The 24,139-nt window shown below is 35.7% G+C and overlaps 1 protein-coding gene across 1 annotated transcript in view; it reads right to left on the minus strand.

Moving 5' to 3' along the window:
- Nucleotides 1-24,139, minus strand: part of ZCWPW2 (zinc finger CW-type and PWWP domain containing 2) — a 139,777-nt gene that overhangs the window by 44,543 nt on the left and 71,095 nt on the right. The window contains exon 4 of the mRNA XM_082848474.1: nucleotides 8,739-8,853. Coding sequence (XP_082704600.1) covers nucleotides 8,739-8,853 — 115 coding nt within the window. The remainder of the gene's footprint in view (nucleotides 1-8,738; nucleotides 8,854-24,139) is intronic.

Here is a 24,139-nt window from a genome sequence, read left to right on the forward strand (position 1 = left end):
TTGAGACCAATCTAGCCTTTGCAGCAGTGGACTTTGGGGGCAAGTACACGTGGGAGTTGAGCCAGGTCAGAGTCTGAGCTGGCCCCACAGTGCCCAAAGCAGGTCCAGACCTACCTAGAAGTACTGGAAGGCCTCCTGGGGAGGTGGGGGATGGCTCTGGCTCACGGTGGGAGCAAGGACACTGACAGAGGAGGCCCCAGGAAAATATTATTATTACTGTTATTCTTTTCTTCTTTGTTTCGTTTTGTTCAGTTGTTGGTATTGTTGCTTTTATTTTTCTTTTTTTAATATATATATTTTTTACTTTTCTACTTTTACTTCACTTTTTTGCTGTTTTGTGGGTTTTCTTTATTTTTGACTGTTTTTATGCTTTCTGTTTTTGTTTCATTTTCATTTTTTGTTAGTTTAGTCCTTATTGACTGTTCTCATTTTTGAATTCTTTTGTTTGTTTTATTTTATTTATTTATTTATTCTGTGTCTGTGTGTTGCCGCTTTTGTTTGCTGCTGTTTTTGGTATTTGTCTTGGGTTTTGTTTGCCTGTTTGCTTTCTTTTTCTTTTATTTTCTCTCAGGCTGCAATGTGCAGCTTGCGGGCTCTTGGTTCCCTGGTCAGGGGTTGGGCCTGGGCCTTTTGGTGGGGGGGGGGGGTGACAAGTCCAGGACGCTGGACCACCAGAGAATTCCCGGGCCCAGGGAAGATTAATCGGCATGTGCACTACTGGAGGTATCCATATCAACACCAAGAGCTGGCCCCACACAACTGCCTGCAGGATCCAGTGCTGGACACCTCACAACAAACAACCAGCAAAACAGGAACACAGCCCCACCCATCAGCAGACAGGCTGCCTAAAGTTGTAGTAAGCTCACAAACACCCCAAACATACCCTGCCCGTCAGAGGGAAAAGATTCAGCTTCACCCACCAGAGTGCAGGCACTAGTCCCTTCCACCAGGAAGCCTACGCGAGCCCCCAGACCAACCTCACTCATCAGGGGGTAGACAGCAGATGCAAAAGGAACCACAACCTTGCAGCCTGCAGAAAGGGGACCATAAACACAGTAGGTTAGACAAAATGAGATGACAGAGAAATATGTTGCAGATGAAGGAGCAAAGTGAAATCCCACAAGATCAAATAAATGAAGAGGAAATAGGCAATCTACCTGAAAAAGAATTCAGGGTAATGAAAGTAAAGATGATCCAAGATCTTGGAAACAGAATGGAGGCATGGAACCAGAAAATATAAGAAATGTTTAACAAGGACTTAGAAGAACTAAAGAACAAACAATCAGTGATATACAATACAATAACTGAAATGAAAACTACAATAGAAGGAATCAAGAGCAGAATAACTGAGGCAGAAGAATGGATAAGTGAGCTGGAAGATAGAATGGTGGAAATAACTGCCGAGGAGCAGAATAAAGAAAAAAGAATGAAAAGCAATGAGGACAGTCTCAGAGACCTCTGGGACAACATTAAACACACCAACATTCAAATTATAGGGGTCCAGAAGAAGAGAAAGGGAAAGGGCCTGGGAAAATATTTCAAGAGATTATAGTTGAAAACTTCCCTAACATGGGAAAGGAAATAGTCAATCAAATCCAGGAGGTGCAGACAGCCCTATACAGGATAAACCCAAGTAGAAACATGCTGAGACATATATTAATCAAATTAACAAAAATTAAATACACAGAAAAAATTACTAAAAGCAGCAAGGGAAAATCAACAAATAACCAACAAGGGGATCCCCATAAGGTTATCAGCTTGATTTTTCAGCAGAAACTCTGCAGGCCAGAAAGGAGTGGCAGGAGGACATATTTAAAGTGATGAAAGGGAAAAACCTACAACCAAGGTTACTCTACCCAGCAAGGATCTCATTCAGATTTGACAGAGAAATCAAAAGCTTTACAGACAAGCAAAAACTAAAAGAATTCAGCACCACCAAACCAGCTTTACAAAAAATGCTGAAGGAACTTCTCTAGCCGGGAAACAGAAGAGAAGAAAAAGACCTACAAGAACAAACCCAAAATAATTAAGAAAATGATAACAGGAACATACATATTGATAATAACCTTAAATGTAAATGGATTAAATGCTCCAACCAAAAGACACAGACTAGCTCAATGGATACAAAAACAAGACCAATATATATATGCTGTCTACAAGAGACCCACTTCAGACCTAGGGACACATACAGACTGAAAGTGAGGGGATGGAAAAAGATATTCCATGCAAATGGGAATCAAAAGAAAGCTGGAATAGCAATACTCATATCAGACAAAATAGACTTTAAAATAAAGACTATTACAAGAGACAACGATCATATGACTATTACAATCATAACAATCAAGGGATCAATCCAAGAAGAAGATATCACAATTGTAAACATTTATGCACCTTAACATAGGAGCACTTGAATACATAAGACAAATGCAAACAGCCTTAAAAGAGGAAATCAACAGTAACACAATAAGAGTCGGGGACATTAACACCCCACTTACACCAATGGACAGGTCATCCAGGCAGAAAATAAATAAGGTAACACAAGCTGTAAATGACACAATAGAACAAATAGGCTTAATTGATATTTATAGGACATTCCACCAGAAAGCAGAAGAATACACTTTCTTCTCAAGTGCTTATGGAACATTCTCCAGGATAGATGGATATCTTGGGTCACAAATCAAGCCTCGGTAAGTTTTAGAAAATTGAAATTGTATCAAGCACCTTTTCCAAACATAACATCATGAGATTAGAAATAAATTACAGGAAAAAAACTGTGAAAAATATAAAAACATGGAGGCTAAACAATACGCTACTAAATAACCAAGAGATCACTGAAGAAATCAAAGAGGAAATAAAAAAATACCTAGAAACAAATGACAATGAAAACACAATGATCCAAAACCTTTGGGATGCAGCAAAAGCAGTTCTAAGAAGGAAGTGTATAGCAATATATTCCTACCTCAAAAAATAAGAAAAATTTTGAATAAACAACCTAACCTTACACCTAAAGCAACTAAACAAAGAAGATCAAACAAAACCCAAAGATAGTAGAAGGAAAGAAATCATAGAGGTCAGAGCAGAAATAAATGAAATAGAAATGAAGAAAATAATAGCAAAGATCAATAAAACTAAAAGCTGGTTCTCTGAGAAGATAAACAAAATTGATAAACCTTTAGCAGACTCAACAAGAAAAAAGAGAGAGGACTCAAATCAATAAAATTAGAAATGAAAAAGAAGTTACAACTGACATCACAGAAATACAAAGGATCATAAGAGACTACTACAAGCAATCATATGCCAATAAAATGGACAACCTGTAAGAAATGGACAAATTCTTAGAAAAGTACAAACTTCCAAGGCTGAAACAGGAAGAAATAGAAAATACGAACTGACGAATCAGAAGTAATGAAATTGAAACTGTGATTAAAATCTTCCAGTGAATAAAAGTCCAGGACCAGATGGCTTCCCAGGTGAATTCTATCAAACATTTAGAGAAGAGCTAACACCTATCCTTCTCAAACTCTTCCAAAAATTTACAGAGGATGGAACATTCCCAAACTCATTCTACAAGGCCACCATCACCCTGATACCAAAACCAGACAAAGACACTACAAAAAAAGACAACAACAAGCCAATATCACTGATGAACAAATCCTCAACAAAATACTAGCAAACAGAATCCAACAACACATGAAAAGGATCATACACCATGATCAAGTAGGATTTATCCCAGCGATGCAAGGATTCTTCAATATATGCATATCAATCAATCTGATACTCCATATTAACAAATTGAAGAATAAAAATATATGATCATCTCAATAGATAATCCAACACACATTTATGATAAAAACTCTCCAGAAAGTGGGCATAAAGGGAACCTAGCTCAACATAATAAAGGCCATATATGACAAACCCACAGCAAACATTATTCTCAATGGTGAAAAACTGAAAGTATTTCTTCTAAGATCAGGAACAAGACAAGGGTGTCCACTCTCGCCATTATTATTCAACATAGTTTTGGAAGTCCTAGCCACAGCAATCAGGAAAGAAAAAGAAATAAAAGGAATCCAAATTGCAAAAGAAGAAGTACAACTGTCACTGTTTGCAGATGACATGATACTATACACAGAAAATCCTAAAGATACCACCAGAAAAGTACTAGAGCTAATCAATGAATTTAGTAAAGTCGCAGGATACAAAATTAATACACATAAATTTCTTACATTCTTATACACTAACAGCAAAAGATCAGAAAGAGAAATTAAGGAAACAACCCTATTTACCACTGCACCAAAAAGAATAAAATACCTAGGAATAAACCTAGCTAAGGAAGCAAAAACCTGTATGCAGAAAACTACAAGAAACTAATGAAAGAGTTCAAAGGCAACACAAACAGATGGAGAGCTATACCATGTTCTTGAATTAGAAGAATCAATATTGTGAAAATGACTATACTTTCCAAAGCAATCTCAAAATTCAATGCAATCCTTACCAAATTACCCATGGCATTTTTCACAGAACTAGAACAGAAAATTTTAAGATTTGTATGGAAACACAAAAGGCCCTAAATAGCCAAAGCAATCTTGAGAAAGAAAAACGGAGCTGGAGGAATCAGGCTCCCTGACTTTAGACTATACTACAAAGCTACAGTAATCAAGACAGTATGGTACTGGCACAAAAACAGAAGATCAATGAACAGGATAGAAAGCCCAGAGATAAACCCATGCACCTATGGTCACCTAAGGTATGACAAAGGAGGCAAGAACAGAGAAAAGACAGCCTCTTCAATAAGTGATGATGGGAAAACTGGACAGCTACATGTACAAGAATGAAATTAGAACACTCCCTAACACCACACACAAAAATAAACTCAAAATGGATTAAAGACCTAAATGTAAGGCCAGACACTATAAAACTCTTAGAGGAAAATGTAGACAGAACATTCTTTGACATAAATTGCAGCAAGATCTTCTTTGAAACACCTCCTAGATTAATGACAATAAAAAATGAAAATAAAAACAAAAATAAACAAATGGGACCTGATGAAACTTAAAAGCTTTTGTGCAGCAAAGGAAACCATGAACAAGACAAAAAGACAACCCTCAGAATGGGAGAAAGTATTTGCAAATGAAGCAACTGACAAAGGATTAATCTCTAACGTATACAAGCAGCACATAGAGCTCAATATCAAAAAAACAACCCAATCCAAAAATGGGCAGAAGACCTAAATAGACATTTCTCCAAAGAAGACATACAGATGGCCAAGAAGCACATGAAAAGATGCACAGCATCACTAATTATAAGAGAAATGCAATCAAAACTACAATGAGGTATCATCTCACACCGGTCAGAATGGCCAGCATCAAAAAATCTACAAACAGTAAATACTGGAGAGGGTGTGGAGAAAGTGGAATCCTCCTATGCTGTTGGTGGGAATGTAATACAGCCACTACGGTGAACAGTATGGAGGTTCCTTAAAAAACTAAAAATGGAACTACCATACGATCCATCAATCCCACCACTGGGCATATACCCAGAGAAAACCATAATTCAAAAGGCACATGCACCCCAATGTTCACTGCAGCACTATCTACCATAGTCAGGACATGGAAGCAACCTAAATGCCCATCAACAGAGGAATGGATAAAGAAGATGTGGTACATATATAAAATAGAATATTACTCAGCCATAAAAAGGAATGAAATTGGGTCATTTTAGAGATGTGGATAGATCTAGAGAGTATCATACAGAGTGAAGTCAGAAAGAGAAAAACAAATATCGTGTATTAGCACATATATGTGGAATCTAGAAAAATGGTATAGATGATCTTATTTGCAAAGCAGAAATAGAGATACAGAAGTAGAGAACAAATGTATGGATACTGAGGGGGAAAGGGTGGTGTGTGTGGGAGGAATGGGTAGATTGCGATTGATCATATACACTACTGACACCATGTATAAAATAGACAACAAATGAGAACGTAATGTATAGCACAGGGAACTCTACTTTATGCTCTGTGGTGACCTAAATGGGAAGGAAATCCAAAAAGAAGAGATACATGTATATGCATAGCTGATTCATTTTGCTGTACAGTAGAAACTAACACAACATTGTAAAGCAACTATACTCCAATAAAAATAAATTTGAAAAAAAAAAAAAAAAAGGACAGTAGTTGCCAATCAGAGGGGTAGGGATTGGGCTAGGAGAGGAATGAATAGGTGGAACACAGGGGATTTTTAGAACAATGAAACAATTCTGTATGATACTAAAGTGGTAGATACATGTCACTGTATATATTTGTCAAAACCCATAGAATGTCCAACACCAAGAGTGAACCCTAATGTAAACTATGGACTTTGGGTTATAATGATGGTTCAGTGTTGGTCCATAGGTTGTAACAAATGAACCACTGTGGTGCAGGATGTTGACAGTGAGTGATGCTGTGCGTGTGTAGGGCAGGGGGTATATGGGAACTCTGTACTTTCTGCTTAATTTCATTATGAACCTAAAAGTGCTCTAAAAAATTAGTATATTTAAAAATAAATAATTCTGAGAAACAAGGGTAGAGATAAGGACATCTACTTTAAAATGTAGAATATATAAAAAATATTCATCCTACAAATAATACAAAATCCTCATGCTGAGTTATAAAGAAACTATATGAGTAACACCCTATTCATTTAAAAAATACAATTGAAAATAAAAAATAATGAATTTCCTATATAAGAAGAAGTTTTCTAGACCCAACAGAAGAATCACTGATTTGGAGTAATAGTTAATACAACAAAAACATGGTAACCAAATCATGTGTATAGGACATGGAATTTTGTTATACTATGACTGGGTCTATATTTATGTATCATTGACTGACCCTGTAGATTTCAACAATGAAACAATTGCATCAAACATAATAGTGGGTCAATTTCTGCAGGGTAGGAAGAATTTAGGCCAAAAAAATTAGTAGTAATTATTTCTAGGTTGAAAGAATGAATTTTGGGGGTAAAGAAATCCTCAAAGTTGCTGGAATGAAATAAGTGGTTTGCCTCTAAGCAACTAACCTTTTGTAAAATATCTGAATAATGGTTAATTACCTCTCAAAACTACTTTGAATACAGTAAGAAGCTGAATACATCCTAGAATCCACCCTGGAAGCTAAGCAGGCACGGGACTAAACTGCTTATTTTGGAGACGGTGAAGAGTGAGTATGCAATGAGTGAGCCCATGATGGCAAAGACTGAGCTCCTGGAAGTCTGTTCGTGCCTGTCAATTTGGGCTACTTCAGGCACAAAATGACAGTCCTTAGGCATATGGCTCTCTATAATCAGGCCGAATTACACAAATTCTGCATGCAAAAATCATCAGACTTTCAGCTAGAAAATGGTCTGTTCCTGCAAAACCGATCAGATATAACCCGGCTCAAGAGTCTCTGGACAAGTAAGAATGCCAAAGGACCCAGACATAAACTCCCTGGCACACACAACAACGGCAACGGCATAGTTCCATAACTTAGTGAGAAAGCAGGATATTGCTAGTGTAGAATGGTTGTAATGTAACTTTTAAAGGTAACAAGATTATATTACTTCAAAATATTAATGTTTAAAAAAACTAAATATTTCAAAGTTTATTCTGGTTACACAAGAGAAATGTACAGCCCATGCAAAGTATAAAATTGTATTTGTGACAGTAAAGTGAGTTCAACCTTTATGGCTAATAAACAGAGACATTATATTTTCAGCACAAGGAATAAAATCACATTTGTGGTAATAAATGTCTTTTGACCAGAGTAGTTTGCTTGTCATTCTTTTTCCACTCTTTTCAAACCTATTTATATGCTTTAAAATCTAAACTTAGGTGGCTAGGTTAACAGTTAAACTTCTTTTCAAGTAAAATGTTTTTACATATAAGTTTTTAAAATATATATATTAAACTTTTCCACAGGATAAAAAATATCACTCTTACTTTAAAATTCAGTTAGCACCAAAGACCAGATCCTCCCATAGAATAATCTGTTTTAGAACTTTAGGTGGATAAAATGAGAAGGGGCCTTGTAAGATAAAAAAAATTCTTATGATCACTAAGCAGAAAATTTTTTTAATATATTTGTTTATTGAAAAATCATTTCCATGCAACTATTACATTCTTTTTAGAGTTAAAAATGTGTTCTACCTGCTATATGCCTTATGATCAGTTCATTAAAAAAGCTATCCATAAACCATAATATTTATGATTCAAGAGAACTTTCCTTGAAAATGACTTGAAATATTATAATATTTTTTCACCTAATTAAAAACGTTGAAGATTATTTTTCTATCTCTGCCTTGAATTTATTTAAAAATAAAACATTTTGAAAAATACTTTGTTCTGAAATAATATAGCACATCCAAGTAAAAGTTTCACTCCAGGAATATATTTTAAAGCCATGGCTTCTAATTTTGAAATACATGCTTTGAAATACAAAAGAGGACCTATGTAGAAATGCTAAGAACAAAGATGACAAAGCGCTAATTAAAACACCTACATTTAAATAGACTGCATGTTTAGTCATGGAAAATAGTTTCAGAGGGCAAAAATGCATACTATTAACCAATATAAGAATGATCTTTCATTGGACAAAGATATACTATTTTCCTATGAAAAGGAGAGAGAAATTTTTAAATGTGCAAATATATTTTGGAAAGCATGAACCTGAATAAATCCTTATTTTGAGGTGGTAAAGAATAAAAAATCACATGTACCCTGTTTCGATAGGCAGCACCTTTCCAGTCTTTGCTCGTGAGAGTATCCATAGAGGAGGTATGCTTCTTGTAGTGCACTTTTATACCACTTCTTTTTATTCGTACATTTTCCTGGCTAAAGAAAGAGAGAAAAATAATAAGATTCATGTTTAAGCATATAATTTTGTTTTAACATCGACTTGATTTAGCTGTTGAGCTGGAACTAAATCTAAGCATTGTACAATATATTCCTTAGATTTTGTTATCTAATTATTATTTTATTAGTATTTTAGAATATAGCGAAGTTGTGGAAATTTTGCATGTTAATAACCAAAAGGGTCAGAGTCTTATTAATTCACTAAAATAATATTTTAATATGATTTATCTCATATTTAGAAAGTTACAAAAACTTAAGACCACCAGTGTAACAAAGTAGTGAATATTAATCTATTTTATCAGAATAATGTTGGTTCCCTTTTAAGTAACATAGCAATGATAATCAAGTGATAAAAACTGAAAAGCCTAGTTTCTTATTGTAGTAAATAAAATTAATTCCATTCACATCTAATAAATGACTGTTTTCAGGCATAGTAAGCGCTCAATAAATGTTATTCTACTTGAATACGGTACTTTTTCTAAATGTTTATTTAGTTTTTTTCTTTTAGTTCTCTATTTTTATTTTTTAAACTTTTTGTTTTATATTGGAGTACAGTTGATTAACAATGTTGTGTTAGTTTCAGGTATACAACAAAGTGATTCAGTTATACATATACATGAATCTATTCTTTTTCAAATTCTTTTCCCAATTAGGTTGTTACAGAATATTGAGCAGAGTTCCCTGTGCTATACAGTTGGTCCCTGTTGGTTATCCACTTTAAATATAGCAGTGTGTACATGTCAATCCCAAACTCCCTAACTATCCTTCCCCCCAACCTTCCCCCGCCCCGTAACCATAAGTTCGTTCTCTAAGTCTGTGAATTTGTTTCTGTTTTGTAAATAAGATCATTTTTTACAAAAATATATAATTTGAAAAGAAAAACAGAGTCAAAGAATCTCTAGGTTAAAAATGACTATAAAAATTATCTGGCCCAGTAATTTTGCCAATGTTATTTTAGAGCTTGCCCCAAAAAGGTTTTTATAATGTTTATAAATGTTACAATTTATAAAATACATGCCACCATTTTCTTTTTGAAAACTTCACCATCAAAAAGAATACAGGTGTTACACTGCATGTGGTGGTCCTGGACACCAATTTATTTGGTATAAAAGCAATGAAAAAAACGTATCAAACAAAAACCTAGTTTTGTATACAGAATATTTAAATTTCATTCATTAAGTTATTTCTTAGGAAAAAGAAAAGATAGGCGGATACAATTCAATGAACATTAGAAAATTTAAAGTAATTTAAGAATATCTAAGTTAACATTTACAGATTTAAGACATTTCTGCAACTCTAATGTTGTAATGATGCTAAGAATTAATGGGTAGTGAAAAATCACCTGTAAGCTGTTATAGCACTAAACAACTGAAGTTAAGGAAATTTCTTGAGGAAAACCAATGTGATACATTGCTAATATAAACTGGCAAGTTTGGGGAACTAAAAAGCATTTTTTAAACCTGTCTCTGAATCTTTAAGAATTTATCAGTAAGTATGTGCCACCTAGTGGTAGTAATACAATTAAACATCTTCTAAAGAACTCAAAAAGTTAAAGATTCTTACTTTATAAAGAATTCTGAATTCCAGAATAAGGCTCAGCTATGCATTGTATTTTTCCAACTAGTTTGTTCTTTAATTGAAATGATTCTAAAAGTGTAGAATGTGACTCCCTATCCATCCCTAGTACTGAGTGTTTCTCCCAAAGACACCCAATATTACCAGTTTTTTTCAGTCTTCCAGAGACATCGTATGTACCTACAGGCATTTACATCATTTAAATATCTGCTTTTACAGACTGCTATGAATTGTTATATACTTTGAGTTTTTCTATTTGTCTTTCAGATTGCTTCATTTATGGATTTATTCAACATATTCTAGACCCTTGGGATCAACCACTGAAGAAAACAGACAAAGCTTACATTCTAACCAGTGAAACAGACAATCCACAATAAGCATAACAAATAAGTTAAGGCTACAGTTTAAGAGGTTATAAATACTATGTAATAAAGAAAAGATGAGGCAATAAAGTGGTCAGGGTAACTGTCACTGAAAAAGTGACAACTGAGCGAAGACCTAAAGGAGGTCAAGGAGTTAGCCCTGTAGATGTCCAAGGAAAGAGCACTGCAGGCAGAGAAAAAAGGCTTTAAGATAGGAGAATACAAGTTTATTCAAGAGGCATCAAAGAAGGGAAGGTGGTTGTGGGTGAATGAGGAAGCGAGTGAGTAATAGGGAATGATGTCCAATAAATTAACAGGGGCCAGGTCATGGAGGTCCTTGCAGGCCATTGTAGGGATTTGGGCTTTTACTCTGAGTTAAACAGGAGCCATTACAGAGTTCTGAGCAGAAGAGTAACATTTGACTTGATTTAACATTTTACAACAATCACTCTGCTTGCTTTGATGAGAACAGATTATACAAAGGCAAGTGTAGATGTGGATGACTGGCTACTGCAATCATCCAGGCAAGAAATAATGGTGGTATAGATCAGGTCATAGCAGCCACTGTGGTGAAAAGTGGTAGGATTCTGGATATACTCTGAAGGTAGAGCAAAAATAATTTCTTGACCAACTGAAGATTGGTTAAGAGAGAAAGAAAGGATGACTCTCAGGCTTTGGGACTGAGTGAGAGGAGGATGTGATTTGCCATCCACTGAGATGGGGAAGGCTGTCAAGGAAGTGAAATGGGGGGTGGTGGTGGAGATCAAGAGTTCAGACATGCTGAGTATGCATTATGACACCCAAGCGAAGGTACCAAGTAGCAGTTTGGTAAGGGAATTTGGGAGAGAGAACTGAACTGCAGATAAAATGTAGGAAACATAGACACACACACACACACACACGCACACCATATTTAAAGGCAAGAAATTAGATGAGAAAACCAAGGGAATGAGGATATAGATGTATGTATATCCAAATACGTAGTATGGCATGTACCATTATTTATTTTACAAACACCCTTGTGATGGATTTAAGATTTTTCAAATATTTTGCAATATGAAACAATGCTGCAATAAAAAATTTTTTGTCTGTATGTCTCTTTACCCATGTGAAAGTGTATTGAAGCATAAATTCCTCAGATGTTGAATGACAGGTTTATACATATTTTAAATTTTGGAAGCTTTTGTGAAATCACTCTTGAGTGAGGTGGTCAAAATTTACCACGCCATGAACAAATGCTTCCTCACACTCTGAAGAACACTTCCATTACCAAACTTAGATTTCTGCCAATATTTTTAAGGAAAAGATTGGTATTTCCTTTTTATTATCATTTTCATTTTTTGAATTCTGTAATACGAGCAATTTTTCATATTTTTTCCAGCTTTACTGAGATATAATTGACAAATAACTGTGTAAACTTAAGGAGTACTACACAATGACTTGATACACATACACATTGGGAAATGATTACCATATAGGGTTAGTTAACATATCCATTAGCTCACATTAAAAGCTTTATTTGTGTGTGTAGTGAGAACATTTAAGATCTACTCTCTTAGCAACTTTCAAGTATATAACACAGTAATTAATGTTAACTATAGTCACCATGCTATACATTAGATTCCCTAGAACTTATTCATCAATCTTTCATATTTTAGAAAGTCATTTATATTTTCTTTTCTATGGAATGACTGTACAAATCCTGTGTTAATATTTATATTGGTTGTTTTCTCATTGATTTGTAAGAGATTTTTGTATATTAAATAATTGTCCTTTGCTATATGTATTGAGAACATCTTCTCCTGTTAAGTTTATCTTTTAGTATGTTTGTATTTTCTTTTTTGTTCATTTAAATTTTTCATCCTTCTAGAACTAATTTAGATGTGAGGTGTGAGGTATAGCTTCTGCTTCATTTTTTCCTAAGCAGCTAGCCAGTTGTACATACATAATTTATTAAACAACTTTTCTTTAATTATTTGAATATAACCATATCACTATTTTCAAGTACTTTTGGACTGTATATTGTTCTATTAATCTATCAAATAACTGTTAATATCAAACTGCTTTAACTACTAGAGTATTACTATAATTTTATATTTTATAGGTCTAACTCCCTCTTCTATGTTTTATTTTCTTACAAATGTTAGAATTTGACCCTTGAACAACACAGGCTTGAACTTTGCAGCTCCTTTTCTATGTGGAGTTTTTCACTAAATAGGTACTGCTGTACTACACAATCCACGGTTGGTTAAATCTGTGGGTGCAGAACAGGTGAACTTTGATGGTCACTGTGAAATTACTGCAAAGTTACAGGTGGATTTTCAACTGCAAAGGGGGTTGGCATCCCTAACCCCCAGGTTGTTCATGGGGTCAACTGTAGGGGGGTTTTTAAGTCCTTTTTAATGGATGTGGTACATACATACAATAGAATATTACTCAGCCATTAAAAAGAATGACATAATGCCGTTTGCAGCAACATGGATGCACCTAGAGATTATCATATTAAGTGAAGTAAGTCAGACAGAGAAAGACAAATATCATATGATATTGCTTATATGTGGAAACTTAAAAAATGATACAAACGAATTTATTTACAAAACAGAAACAGACTCACAGACTCAGAGAACAAACTTATGGCTACCGGTTGGGGAAAGCGGGGGATGACAGATTGGGAGTTTGGGATTGACATGTGTACACTGCTATATATAAAATAACCAACAAGGACCTACTGTATAGCACAGGTAACTCTGCTCAATACTCTGTAATAACTTAAATAGGAAAAGAATTTGAAAAAGAATAGATACATGTATATGTATAACTGAATCACTCTGCTGTACACCTGAAACAACACAACATTAATCAACTATACTCCAATATAAAATAAAATTAAAAAAATAAAAATAAATAAAAATTGAGATTGCATTAAAATTAATTTAGGGAGAATGGACATCCTTCCATATTAAATCTTCCAAACCAAGAAGAGGATTATATTTTTCCATTTCCTTAAGTTTTATTTTCTGTCTCTTGGTAGCATTTTAAAGTTTTATTCATATAGATCTTGTATGTGGTGCTCCTTAAAGTTACTCCAGTACATTATATATGCTTTGTTGCTATTATAAATGCTATTTATCCCTTCATATTTTCACATTTGTTACTGCTTTAGAGTAATTTTACAACTGCCACATAACTGAATCTCCCTATTGTTTGTAACAGTTCTTCTGTTGTTTATAATAGTTTTATTTATAATAGTTTTTCCATTTGAGTTCTACAGGTTTTCCAGGTAAACAATAGTAACAAAACAAAACAGAGACAAGCTTTTAAATGTCTTAAGAAGGAAATCTTCAAGGCAGCTCTGTAACAGATTTCCAAGGAGCTAAAAGCTTATGAAGTCAAGGATTCAGATCAATGACTTCAGATGAGACTACAGGAAGGGCTGGGCATTCTTCAAATTCCAGTAAATTCTTTGATCCCAAGAGAGAATATCAGGGACTTCCCTGGTGGTCCAGTGGTTAAGAATCCATCTTGCAATGCAGGTGACGCTGTTCTATCCCTGGTCAGGGAACTAAGATCCCACACGCTGCAGAGCAACTAAGCCTGCGTGCGGCAACTACAGAGCCCACGTGCTCTGGCGCCTGCACGCCACAACTAGAGAGCCCACGTGCTCTGGACCCTGCGCGCCACAATTAGAGAGCCTGCGTGCCCCAAGTAATGAGCCCGTGCACTCTGGAGCCCGCGTTCACGACTAGAGAGAACCCCACACACCACAACTAGAGAGGAGCCCCTGCTCTGCAATGAAGAGCCTGCGTGCTGCAAAGATCCCGCATGCCGCAACTAAGACCTGACACAGCCAAAAAAATAATAAACAAATTTTTTTTAAAAAAGAGGGAATATCATATCTTTCATTATGTTTATATTGCTTTGGCAACTGGAGTTTTCTCAATCAGTTTTATTAAATTTAGGGTGGAGGGGGAAAATAATCATCATAGAAAGAGAAGGAAGACATATAGTCTAAAAATTTGTGTGAATTTATGAGCATAAATAAGATAATTCTTGATAGATGTGTTCTTGATAGATGAATAAGCATGTAAATATTTGGAGTAAGGACGAGGTTTGAGACTAAACAGATGGTTAGGCAGGGAAAGATAGTACCCTATGTCTGAGAAAATTCCTAGCTGTATCCAAAATTGAAGTTTGTAAACTACTTTCCTACGTGATCTTGTTCCAATCAAGAATCACTGGCTAACTGAGAGCCTCAGTACCATTTTCATATTTCCTAGGGTCTGAGGAGGAGGCTGAATGTCCCTTCTCAGTAACTTCCAACTCACTGAGCATGCTGTGTGTTATCACCATATACTAATACGAAATGGCACATTCAAAGAGAAGAATACCTATGTATTTGTCCACCCAGTAAGGCCAGTAAAAAGAAATCTGCAATCTGGCAGAAATTCATATCATCTGTTGCTTTCTATTTTAAGATTGCTTCTCCACATAAAAATTAATCAAGATATAATCATCTGGAGCTGTAGCAGGACAAATTTCACTTCTCAAACTCAAATGTGTGAGCAATGTCACATTACCTTCTTTTCGCTAAATAAAATTGAATGTGACAGCCGTTGTCCAACAAGGATAAGAATTTTGATCTTGCTCATTTTTGGGCCACCCCTTACTTTCTCTAGGTTCCTGTAAATTGGAAGGGAATACATGGTGCCCGAACAGCGAGGACAGATCATTACTCCTCAACGCATAAGGCTTTCATGAGTAACATCTTTGTTCAAGTCCCTTGAAGTCAGGTAATCGAACAGCTTCCTTGCCATGCCTGGTCCAAAGGATCCTTTCCAAGGCTGGGAACCTTGCCAGCGTGGCTTCAACCTCCTGGTGCACCTTGTGCTCTTCTTCTCCAAAGTGTTCCACTCCCCAGGGCACCGGCAGACCTCTGTCCTCTTCCATGTCTGAGGGAATCTCTTCCTTGCCTAGCTGCTCCTGCCTGCCCTGTTCCCATTACTGCCCACCCTCAGGGAACTCAGGTCAAGACAGGTAAGCTCTGCTTTAGATCCCAACAGAAAATGCCCCTGAGACATGAGAACATGAGGGGCCTGACCACTTTTTGGAATAAGTGAAAGGGAAAAATATAATCAAAACAAGAATTATTATCAACCAACCACTGGTATCTGGCTGGCTGTGGGGAAGGATTTCCTAGCGCACGGACTCTGCAGGTGGGGTCTTTCCTCCCCACCCCTGCTCCTTCACTCTACCTGCCTATGTCTCTCCCTTCATTTCTCCCCATGGCACTCGTCAACAACTAAAAAAAAATTTACTTGTTGACTATGTGTCTCATCCCACTAATTTAAGTCTCGTGACAGCATTTAAATTTTGTCTGTTTTGATCACTTCAGAGCCTAGAATTGGTAGAAATAATAGGAGCTCAGTAAATATTTTGGGTATTATAAATAGACATTTTTTATTCAGGGTGGCATGGGGAAAGCCCAGACAGAAAATTGGGGATGAAACTAAAAGGCTGGGCTACAATCCTGAATTATGTTATTATCCCTAGAAAGGTAAAAGAAAAATGTATAAGCATGATTACTATCTAGCATTATAATATGGTGATATTACTACTAAGATGATATTAAACTTCATTTTTTATAAGGATGCAGATCTTTAAAGTACTTCATGAGCCACTGATTTATCCTATGATATTAGTGGCATTTTTTTCTTGAAAAAAAAAGTGGGCCTAATTTCAAGTACTTTGAATGTTATGTAAAAAATAGTACTTAATTTTAAAATTAAATTCAATCAAATGCTTAATATAACCTATTTGGGGGGACAGTAGAGCCTCACTAAAATCCTGTAGGTACAATATAGCATTTACTATCTAAAATTATCAATTCAAATTTTGATTATATAGACATAAAAGTTAGCTGCAAATGAAAGTATTTACAATTTAGAAAATTTATCTTCAGACATAATGTTGAGCATCTATTAAAAATCTGGAAAACTGGAATCATAAGTACCTAGATTGCTTTATTGGGCTTCATAAATTCATTGAAATGGCTTCAAATATTGACAATTACTTTAAGTTATTTCATTACTTTAAGTTATAATATGCCTTTAGAAACATGGGGAGATTACTCACAGATTTCATAACCTAAAGAAATACAAAATAATTTTCCTTCATAATACATCTCTGCTAAATGTTTGAGGATCAACACCACCACCTATTATAAAGTCCTCTGCCTGGGGATTCGTGTTGACTGCTGCTATTTATACATTCAAGTTTCCAGTGCACCTCGCTGGCTCTATGATGCACCCTTCTAAATATTTACTATCGGGCCAAAGCTATCGTTTTCACTTAAAGCAATCCAACAGAAACAAGCACAAGGCTATCTTGTCTTCCTTAAATTGGATTTCTCCAACAGCAACCAGTAATCTCGACAGTAAGAACATTCCCATTCCTTTGATGCCAACTAGAAGATAGTCACAGCCATCCCTGTGAACCACACATGCCTGGGCTTCCTAACACCTGTCTCCCTTCTCAACTGCCGTCTTTAACATAGGTTCTGGATTATTTAGACAGCTCATTCAAATTATTGAACACTTGAAGCAATAATGCTTTCAAAATCATAAATAGGAATTTGCTTACTCTAACTCAGCAGGATTTTAAGATCAAAATAACTTAGGTCCCCCACTTCCTATACCACTAGAAAGTGTGAACCAGTTAAGCTGACACCCCCCAACCCCCCAAAAATGTTCTAGCTCTATTTAGTCTGATCCTTTACATCAATTTGAAAGATAATACCAAGAATGCAACGAGTACTAGGAGAGAAATTAGGCAGAAAAGAAAGAATAAGAAAATGTGAGAGTCAAATCTTTACAGTGGATTCCATTACTTGGCTTGAAACACTGGGAATTACCAATGCCAGGGCCTGAGCATACCCTGAACCTTGATGTGGGGAAGTGGAAGGAAGCCAAGCAGTTTTAGGTAAAACAGCCCCAATGGACAAATCAGAAAAATCACAGGCTACTAGATAAGCTCCTTATTAACCTAGACCTTAACATATGTTTTCTAAGTATTTTGAATATCTAAGTTCTTTTCCTACCAAGATGGATAAACAACCACTGCATGTTGATTTTAAAGAAGACCCAGTCTAACATTTTAGGCTGGTCTGTTATCTCGACTGACATCATTTAGAAAACAATTTTTTTTTTGCGGTACGCGGGCCTCTCACTGTTGTAGCCTCTCCCGTTGCGGAGCACAGGCTCCGGACGCGCAGGCTCAGCGGCCATGGCTCACAGGCCTAGCCGCTCCGCGGCATGTGGGATCTTCCAGGACCGGGGCACGAACCCGCGTCCTCTGCATCGGCAGGCGGATACTCAACCACTGCGCCACCAGGGAAGCCCCTAGAAAACAATTTTTATACAACCAATACATTTGTCATTTAGTGTGTGGACCTGAAACCAGATTTTGAGAGAATGAGAGAAAGAAAGAGGGCTCCAGATATCACAGCAGGGAGACAATGAGTCACCACCAAAGAGAGACACTAATTAAAGGGACAGGGGAATCTAACATCACAATTTTGCTAAAGATTTGCGTGGCTTCTTTAGCACCACAAACTCATAAATACATTAATAAATTTCACAAAGTAAACATAATAGAATAATGTATGTTTCATATATCTCTTTTTTAGCTAATTCTAGTAAACCAGAAAATAGGTATTATGGTGAGAAAATCCGCTATACAGTGGTTCTTGAGCTTCACTGAGGAACTGTAGAGATTCTCAGCACGCTCCCCAGTATGCAGGTTCAGGAATATATATTTTTAAAGAGCTCTATGGGAGAATGTGATGATGAGCAAGTTTGGGAACCAAAAACAGAGTAAAACAAAACAAACCCTGGCATCAGGATACTAACGTTAATAATAACCAATTATTTCTAAGAGAATTACAAGGGAATGAAATAATAAATACTAGCTTTTAATGACAGCCACGAAGAGGCCCAAAATCTATGGCTGGGAATCAATGCACTAAACGTGAAGAGAGCTTTCACATCTTTGTCCAACTTTGAAAAGCCCTGGTTAAAGGTTAAGTTAATTAATCAAGCTGGCTGAATTAACAACAGGAGACCAATAAGGGCTTTGTGATTTTCCAGTTTATAGATGAGAGCTTATTATGAATTTGGTATGCTTATGAAGATTAGAAACAGATGGTCCAATGTAAGCCTCAAGCAGGCTGACATATAATGTAAAAGCCTGGGGCTTGCACTCAGAAGAGCTGGGCTTCAGTCCCAGTTCTGCTACTATGTGACCTCAGGCAAGTCACTTAACCTGAGCCCACACTTTCTTAACAATAAATGAAGATCACATGAGATAGCATATGTAAGAGGTACTTTATAAAATGTAAAGCATTTTCAAATGTTGGTTATCAATGTCATAAATGATCAGAATATAAACATTTATCATTTAGTCTCTGCAGTCCAAGAAAATGAGACAGAAACTCTACCTATAATAGGGAGGAGTTGACTGAGTGTGTACTTTATGTCCAAAGGAATTCTACTATTAAGGAGTCCATTGTTATTTTTATTTACTAATTTATCCAATGCTTATATAGTACTAAGTGTCAGGCACAGTCTGAAACACTTTACAACTTTTTTTACTTCCCAACAAGCTTACAAGGTAGGTACTATTATTATCCTCATTTTACACATAAAGAAACTGAGGCGCTGAGTTTAGACATTGCCCAAGTTCATACAGCCAGTAAGTGATAGAGCTGGGATTCATACACAGGCAACCTGGCTCCAGAATTCACGGGCTCAATGACTATAAAATGATATTTCACAAAAAGGCATTCTGTTGCAAAAATCTCCAAGATGGTGTTATGAAGAGATTGTAGGTCATTATCATAAGAAATAAATTGTGTTGAAAATGATCGGAAACTACCATCTGGCATTTTCTGTATCAGGTCATAGTTACATTGCTTAGGAAAATTTTTTCTAGGATTATTAATCAGCCGTTAAAAACTTAAATCACCACTGGATATACGGTTAAAATGGTAAATTTTATGTTACATATATTTTAGCACAATTAAAAAATAAAAAACCTTCATTTTATTTATTGTGTACAGTTTAAAGTATTTTACATATTTTGATTTCAAGCTGTAGAATTTTTATTTTGCAAAACTGAATATATCATTAAGTCTGCAACAAGAAATTATTTCATTGTTCTGTAAAAGTATTAGTAATATATGGATGAAATAAAGCACAGGAAGCAAGTGAGCACTGGGTCAATAGATAATTTTTAAGGCCCGTGCTTATCTCCAGGGCTGCTGTCTCCCACAGCTCTGGCCAGGCTGCCTGCTCCACCTGGGGATGTTAAATAGAAGTGGGAGATGGGTTTAAATCAGCCATGTGCTCATTTGCTCTGAGCCTTAAAAAAGTCAGGATTGGCTTAAAGGATTTTAAGTAACAGTATGAACGGATATCAAGACCTGAGCCTAAATGAGAGTTAACATACTTGGCTGCTATTTTCTACTCCACATTTGCTTGTTTTTTAGGGAATATGTGTTTACGGGAAAACAAATGTCGTATTTATTACAGACAGATGCTCGGATTCTGTTTAAAAATAGAATCATACAAGCAGGTGGGAGAGCCAGGAGAAGAGGATGGTTAAATATATGACGTAATCAGTTCATATCCTGTGAGCTGAACAAAATGGTGAGGAAGTGGTAATTCTGGAATTTATTTTCAAAGTCAGTTCAATCTGCATTGTTTAGGGTTTTGCCTGAATCACAGACTGTTCCTGGTAATTGGTTAGAAGAAATTTTTTTTTTAAAGTGGAGAAATTAAAGAAAATAACAGTTAATATATCAATTGTACACTTTCAGTTATATGGCTCTGAGTTTTGGACTTCATCGTTCCCTAAAGGAAGAATGTACCAAAAAGTTACTCTGCAACTGTTTACTAATTTAAGAACCTCAACATAGAAGACTCATTATATAAGGAAGCCTTACTCATAAGGGATATGACCCTGAAGGCGATTTAGTGAGCCTTGTATTTTGGCTTAAATGATCTGACTCTGGTTTCTTTAACAGAAAATAAGCACTTCTAGAAAGTTGAGAAGGCTATATAAGGCTAAATGTTTCTAGGAAAGATTATTGTTGTTCCACTGAGGAGTCAATTTGAGAAATCTAGCTGACTTAATACATTTTTCATGCATTTGATGATGGGAAAGGTAGCCACCTGTTCCTTCCTTTATCAACTGAGTAAAGTTGGTCATATTATTTGGATTTGGACTTTTAACTTCAATACAAGTTCAGATATCTAAATTCATAAGAGATTAAGGCGAGAGATGACAGAGGTAAATTCAAGAATTTATTTGGAGCAGCAAAGTCAGCATATATAAATCGAAATCGTAAGTAAATCGAAAAGACAGAAGAGAGATATGGGAAAAAACTGGTTTTATTCAGTTGCAAAGAACTTGAAAGATAATATTTCCTAGTCTCTTCCAAATTCCATCAAAGAAATTTGAAGTATCTTGAGGCATTGCTGATATTAGGGACTATTCATTCACCAAGTAGTCAGATTAAGAAGGCTCTAACCTATCTCCTACTTTCAAAAGGTCTTAGAACTTCTGCTTACACTAAACTAGAAAAGCACAGCAGCAATGGCCACTCAATTTCTGGGAGCAACGTATTGGCTGATTAAAAAAACACTAAAATCATGTCATTTTTCACATATAATCTTAGTCAAAAGAAAATATATTATTATCCACCTGATTGTTATTTTTTTTTTTTGTACTCTCTCCTGTAGATGTGGGTTTCTAGGAAGAGGAAATAAGTAATGTAACTATATATTTCTCCTGTACTTCCAATGACAGTATGAACTATTACTATTATTATTAAGAGCCTACTATATGACAAGCACTGTGCTAAGTGCTTTACATGTATAATCTCAGTTAAACCTGTAACAACTCTATGAGGCATATACTATCATAACCTCCATTTTAAGATGAGGTGTGTGGGATTTGTAACAGGTAAGTGACTTCCCTCAGGTCAAATGTCTAGTAAGTAGTACAGCCAACCTTCAAACCCAAAAAACCTGGCTCTAAAGCCTACCTTTTTAAATCACTATGACAACTTCACTCTTTTCCTAATACATTACTACAAGTTTTCTTGGCAGATTATCCACAAATAGTTCACAGTTATAAAAACATGTTCTAATTCCCTTAAACTTTCTCCAGGCCAAAACTAAAGGATGCTTAGAAAACAAGCAAACAAAAAAATCTTAATCCAATAATACCAAAATTATGGCAAATTTTATACCAAATATGGAATTGGTATGATAAAAATTTGCTGAGAGGTTGGTAGCTATACAGATTATTTGCCAGCAGGAACATGGTACAAAAACACACATATATACATATGTACATTTTTTTTTTTGGCAAATGTGAGAGCTGGCTCAATAGATTTGTATCCAGTTTCACTTCATTACTCTAAGAGTGAAATGTTGCCTGATAATCTAGTTATAAGCTAATTTGCTAATCCTTATTATAGACTACATTCTTAGAATTTGGATCCTAATAAATCTTAGAAGAAAAACACTTGCTCAGATAGATGTTAATCCAGACACACTTGTCAAACGACTACTGCAAATGTAATATGAAAACATCAAGAATTCTGCTTGGTCACTAGTCCTCCTCCAAAGGGGAACATCAAGCAGTAAATAAAAAACAAGTCTACCAGAAACTGCCATCATTCAACATGTATATTAGAATTAAAAGGTGAAAATGTTCCTCATTTCAATGTGGAAAAACATTCAACAATAAATTAGACTATTGCTTATGTATACGTAAATTGGCAAGGTATAGGAGAGAAAAATTGGACCTCGGGGTTAGACATCCTGATTCTAATCATTGCCCCATCGCTTAGCAGCTGATTGACCTTGGGCTAGACATGAAGCCTGAATCACAGTTTCTTCCATATGTCAATAGTGGTGATGCCTATCTTCATGGGGTTGCTATGAGACTTTAAATATTATATTTATTATATTATATATACATATTATATATTATTGTGTTATATTATTATAAAAGGATCTACCCAATCCTTGGCCTGTAGCAGGGGGTTCAATTACATGATCGCTATTTATAGGCTTGTTTAGTTACTGGAGTCACTGCAGTGCATACTGACAATCAGAGCCCTTTGCTGGAGGATATTTACTGGACCAAATTTAGATTCAATGTATCATCAATGCTGGTAATTTCTATCATATGTTTATCATAATACAGAACAGAAATCAACTTATTTGATAAATTACTACAGGTTGTGTTAGTTCTACTTACAGACTGGAAAAATTAAGAGTAATGTGATTTCAGTCGTTTGGCTGTATTCTGAAGAGTACTGAAGCTTCAGGAATGGTCCTGCTAAAGATACAGGTTACAAAGAACTGTAACATCCTCTGTACTATCATTAGTGTATCTGTTAGGATAATCCTAGGGGCTTAAAGTGAGGCCTATATCTTCTTCATGTTGCAGATCTGTTATTTGTTGGCAGTGGAGGCCTTTGCTAAGAGTGATCAAGGGATCTGGGCTGAGAGAGTAGCAAACCAAAATTTCAATTATCAGTCACAGAGCCACAGAGAAAGAGAGAACTCTGGATGATGTTGCACTGGACACAGTCATATGCTCAGATATTCATCACTCACTCACAACTCATTGGTCTCACCCCACCTCAAGAGTATCAAATGTGCATCTCTACTTTATAACAGGAAGGCAGTAACCTGCAACATTTTGGTGAACAGTATTAATGACCACCCCAATTAGGAAGCAGAATTCTAGGAATTGCAGAGCTCAAGTTTAGCAATACAGCATTGCTCCTTTTTCATATTCCTGGAAAACAGAGGCAGCTCCATAATACAACGGGTAAATACCCAAATGACATCTGGTACCCAAAGAAATGCTTACACATCTCCAGGTATATCCTCCATACAGTAGTGAGCAGACTGTTAAAATACATAGACAAAAAAAATCCACTCACATCATGGACCAAAAGAAACCTAAATTTTACCACAGGAGCCTCCTAGCATCAGGGGTGAACTACTTACATTTTCTTGGCAGTATAAAGAACTAGAAAATTGTAGGCCAAGCGATCACTGGTTGGAGTACATAATTTATGTCCAATAAAAATTATAATGACTCTATATAACTTATAGATGATCAACTAAAACATGCTATACATATTACATTTAAATTATACATCAGCTTTATCAGCAATATCTATAAATTATGCACAATGTTCAATGACAAGATTGACTTTAAAGCTGTGTTCAGGGAAACTCTTA

Source organism: Leucopleurus acutus, assembly GCF_964270905.1.
Source record: "Leucopleurus acutus genome assembly, chromosome: 10".
Lineage (NCBI taxonomy): Eukaryota > Metazoa > Chordata > Mammalia > Artiodactyla > Delphinidae > Leucopleurus > Leucopleurus acutus.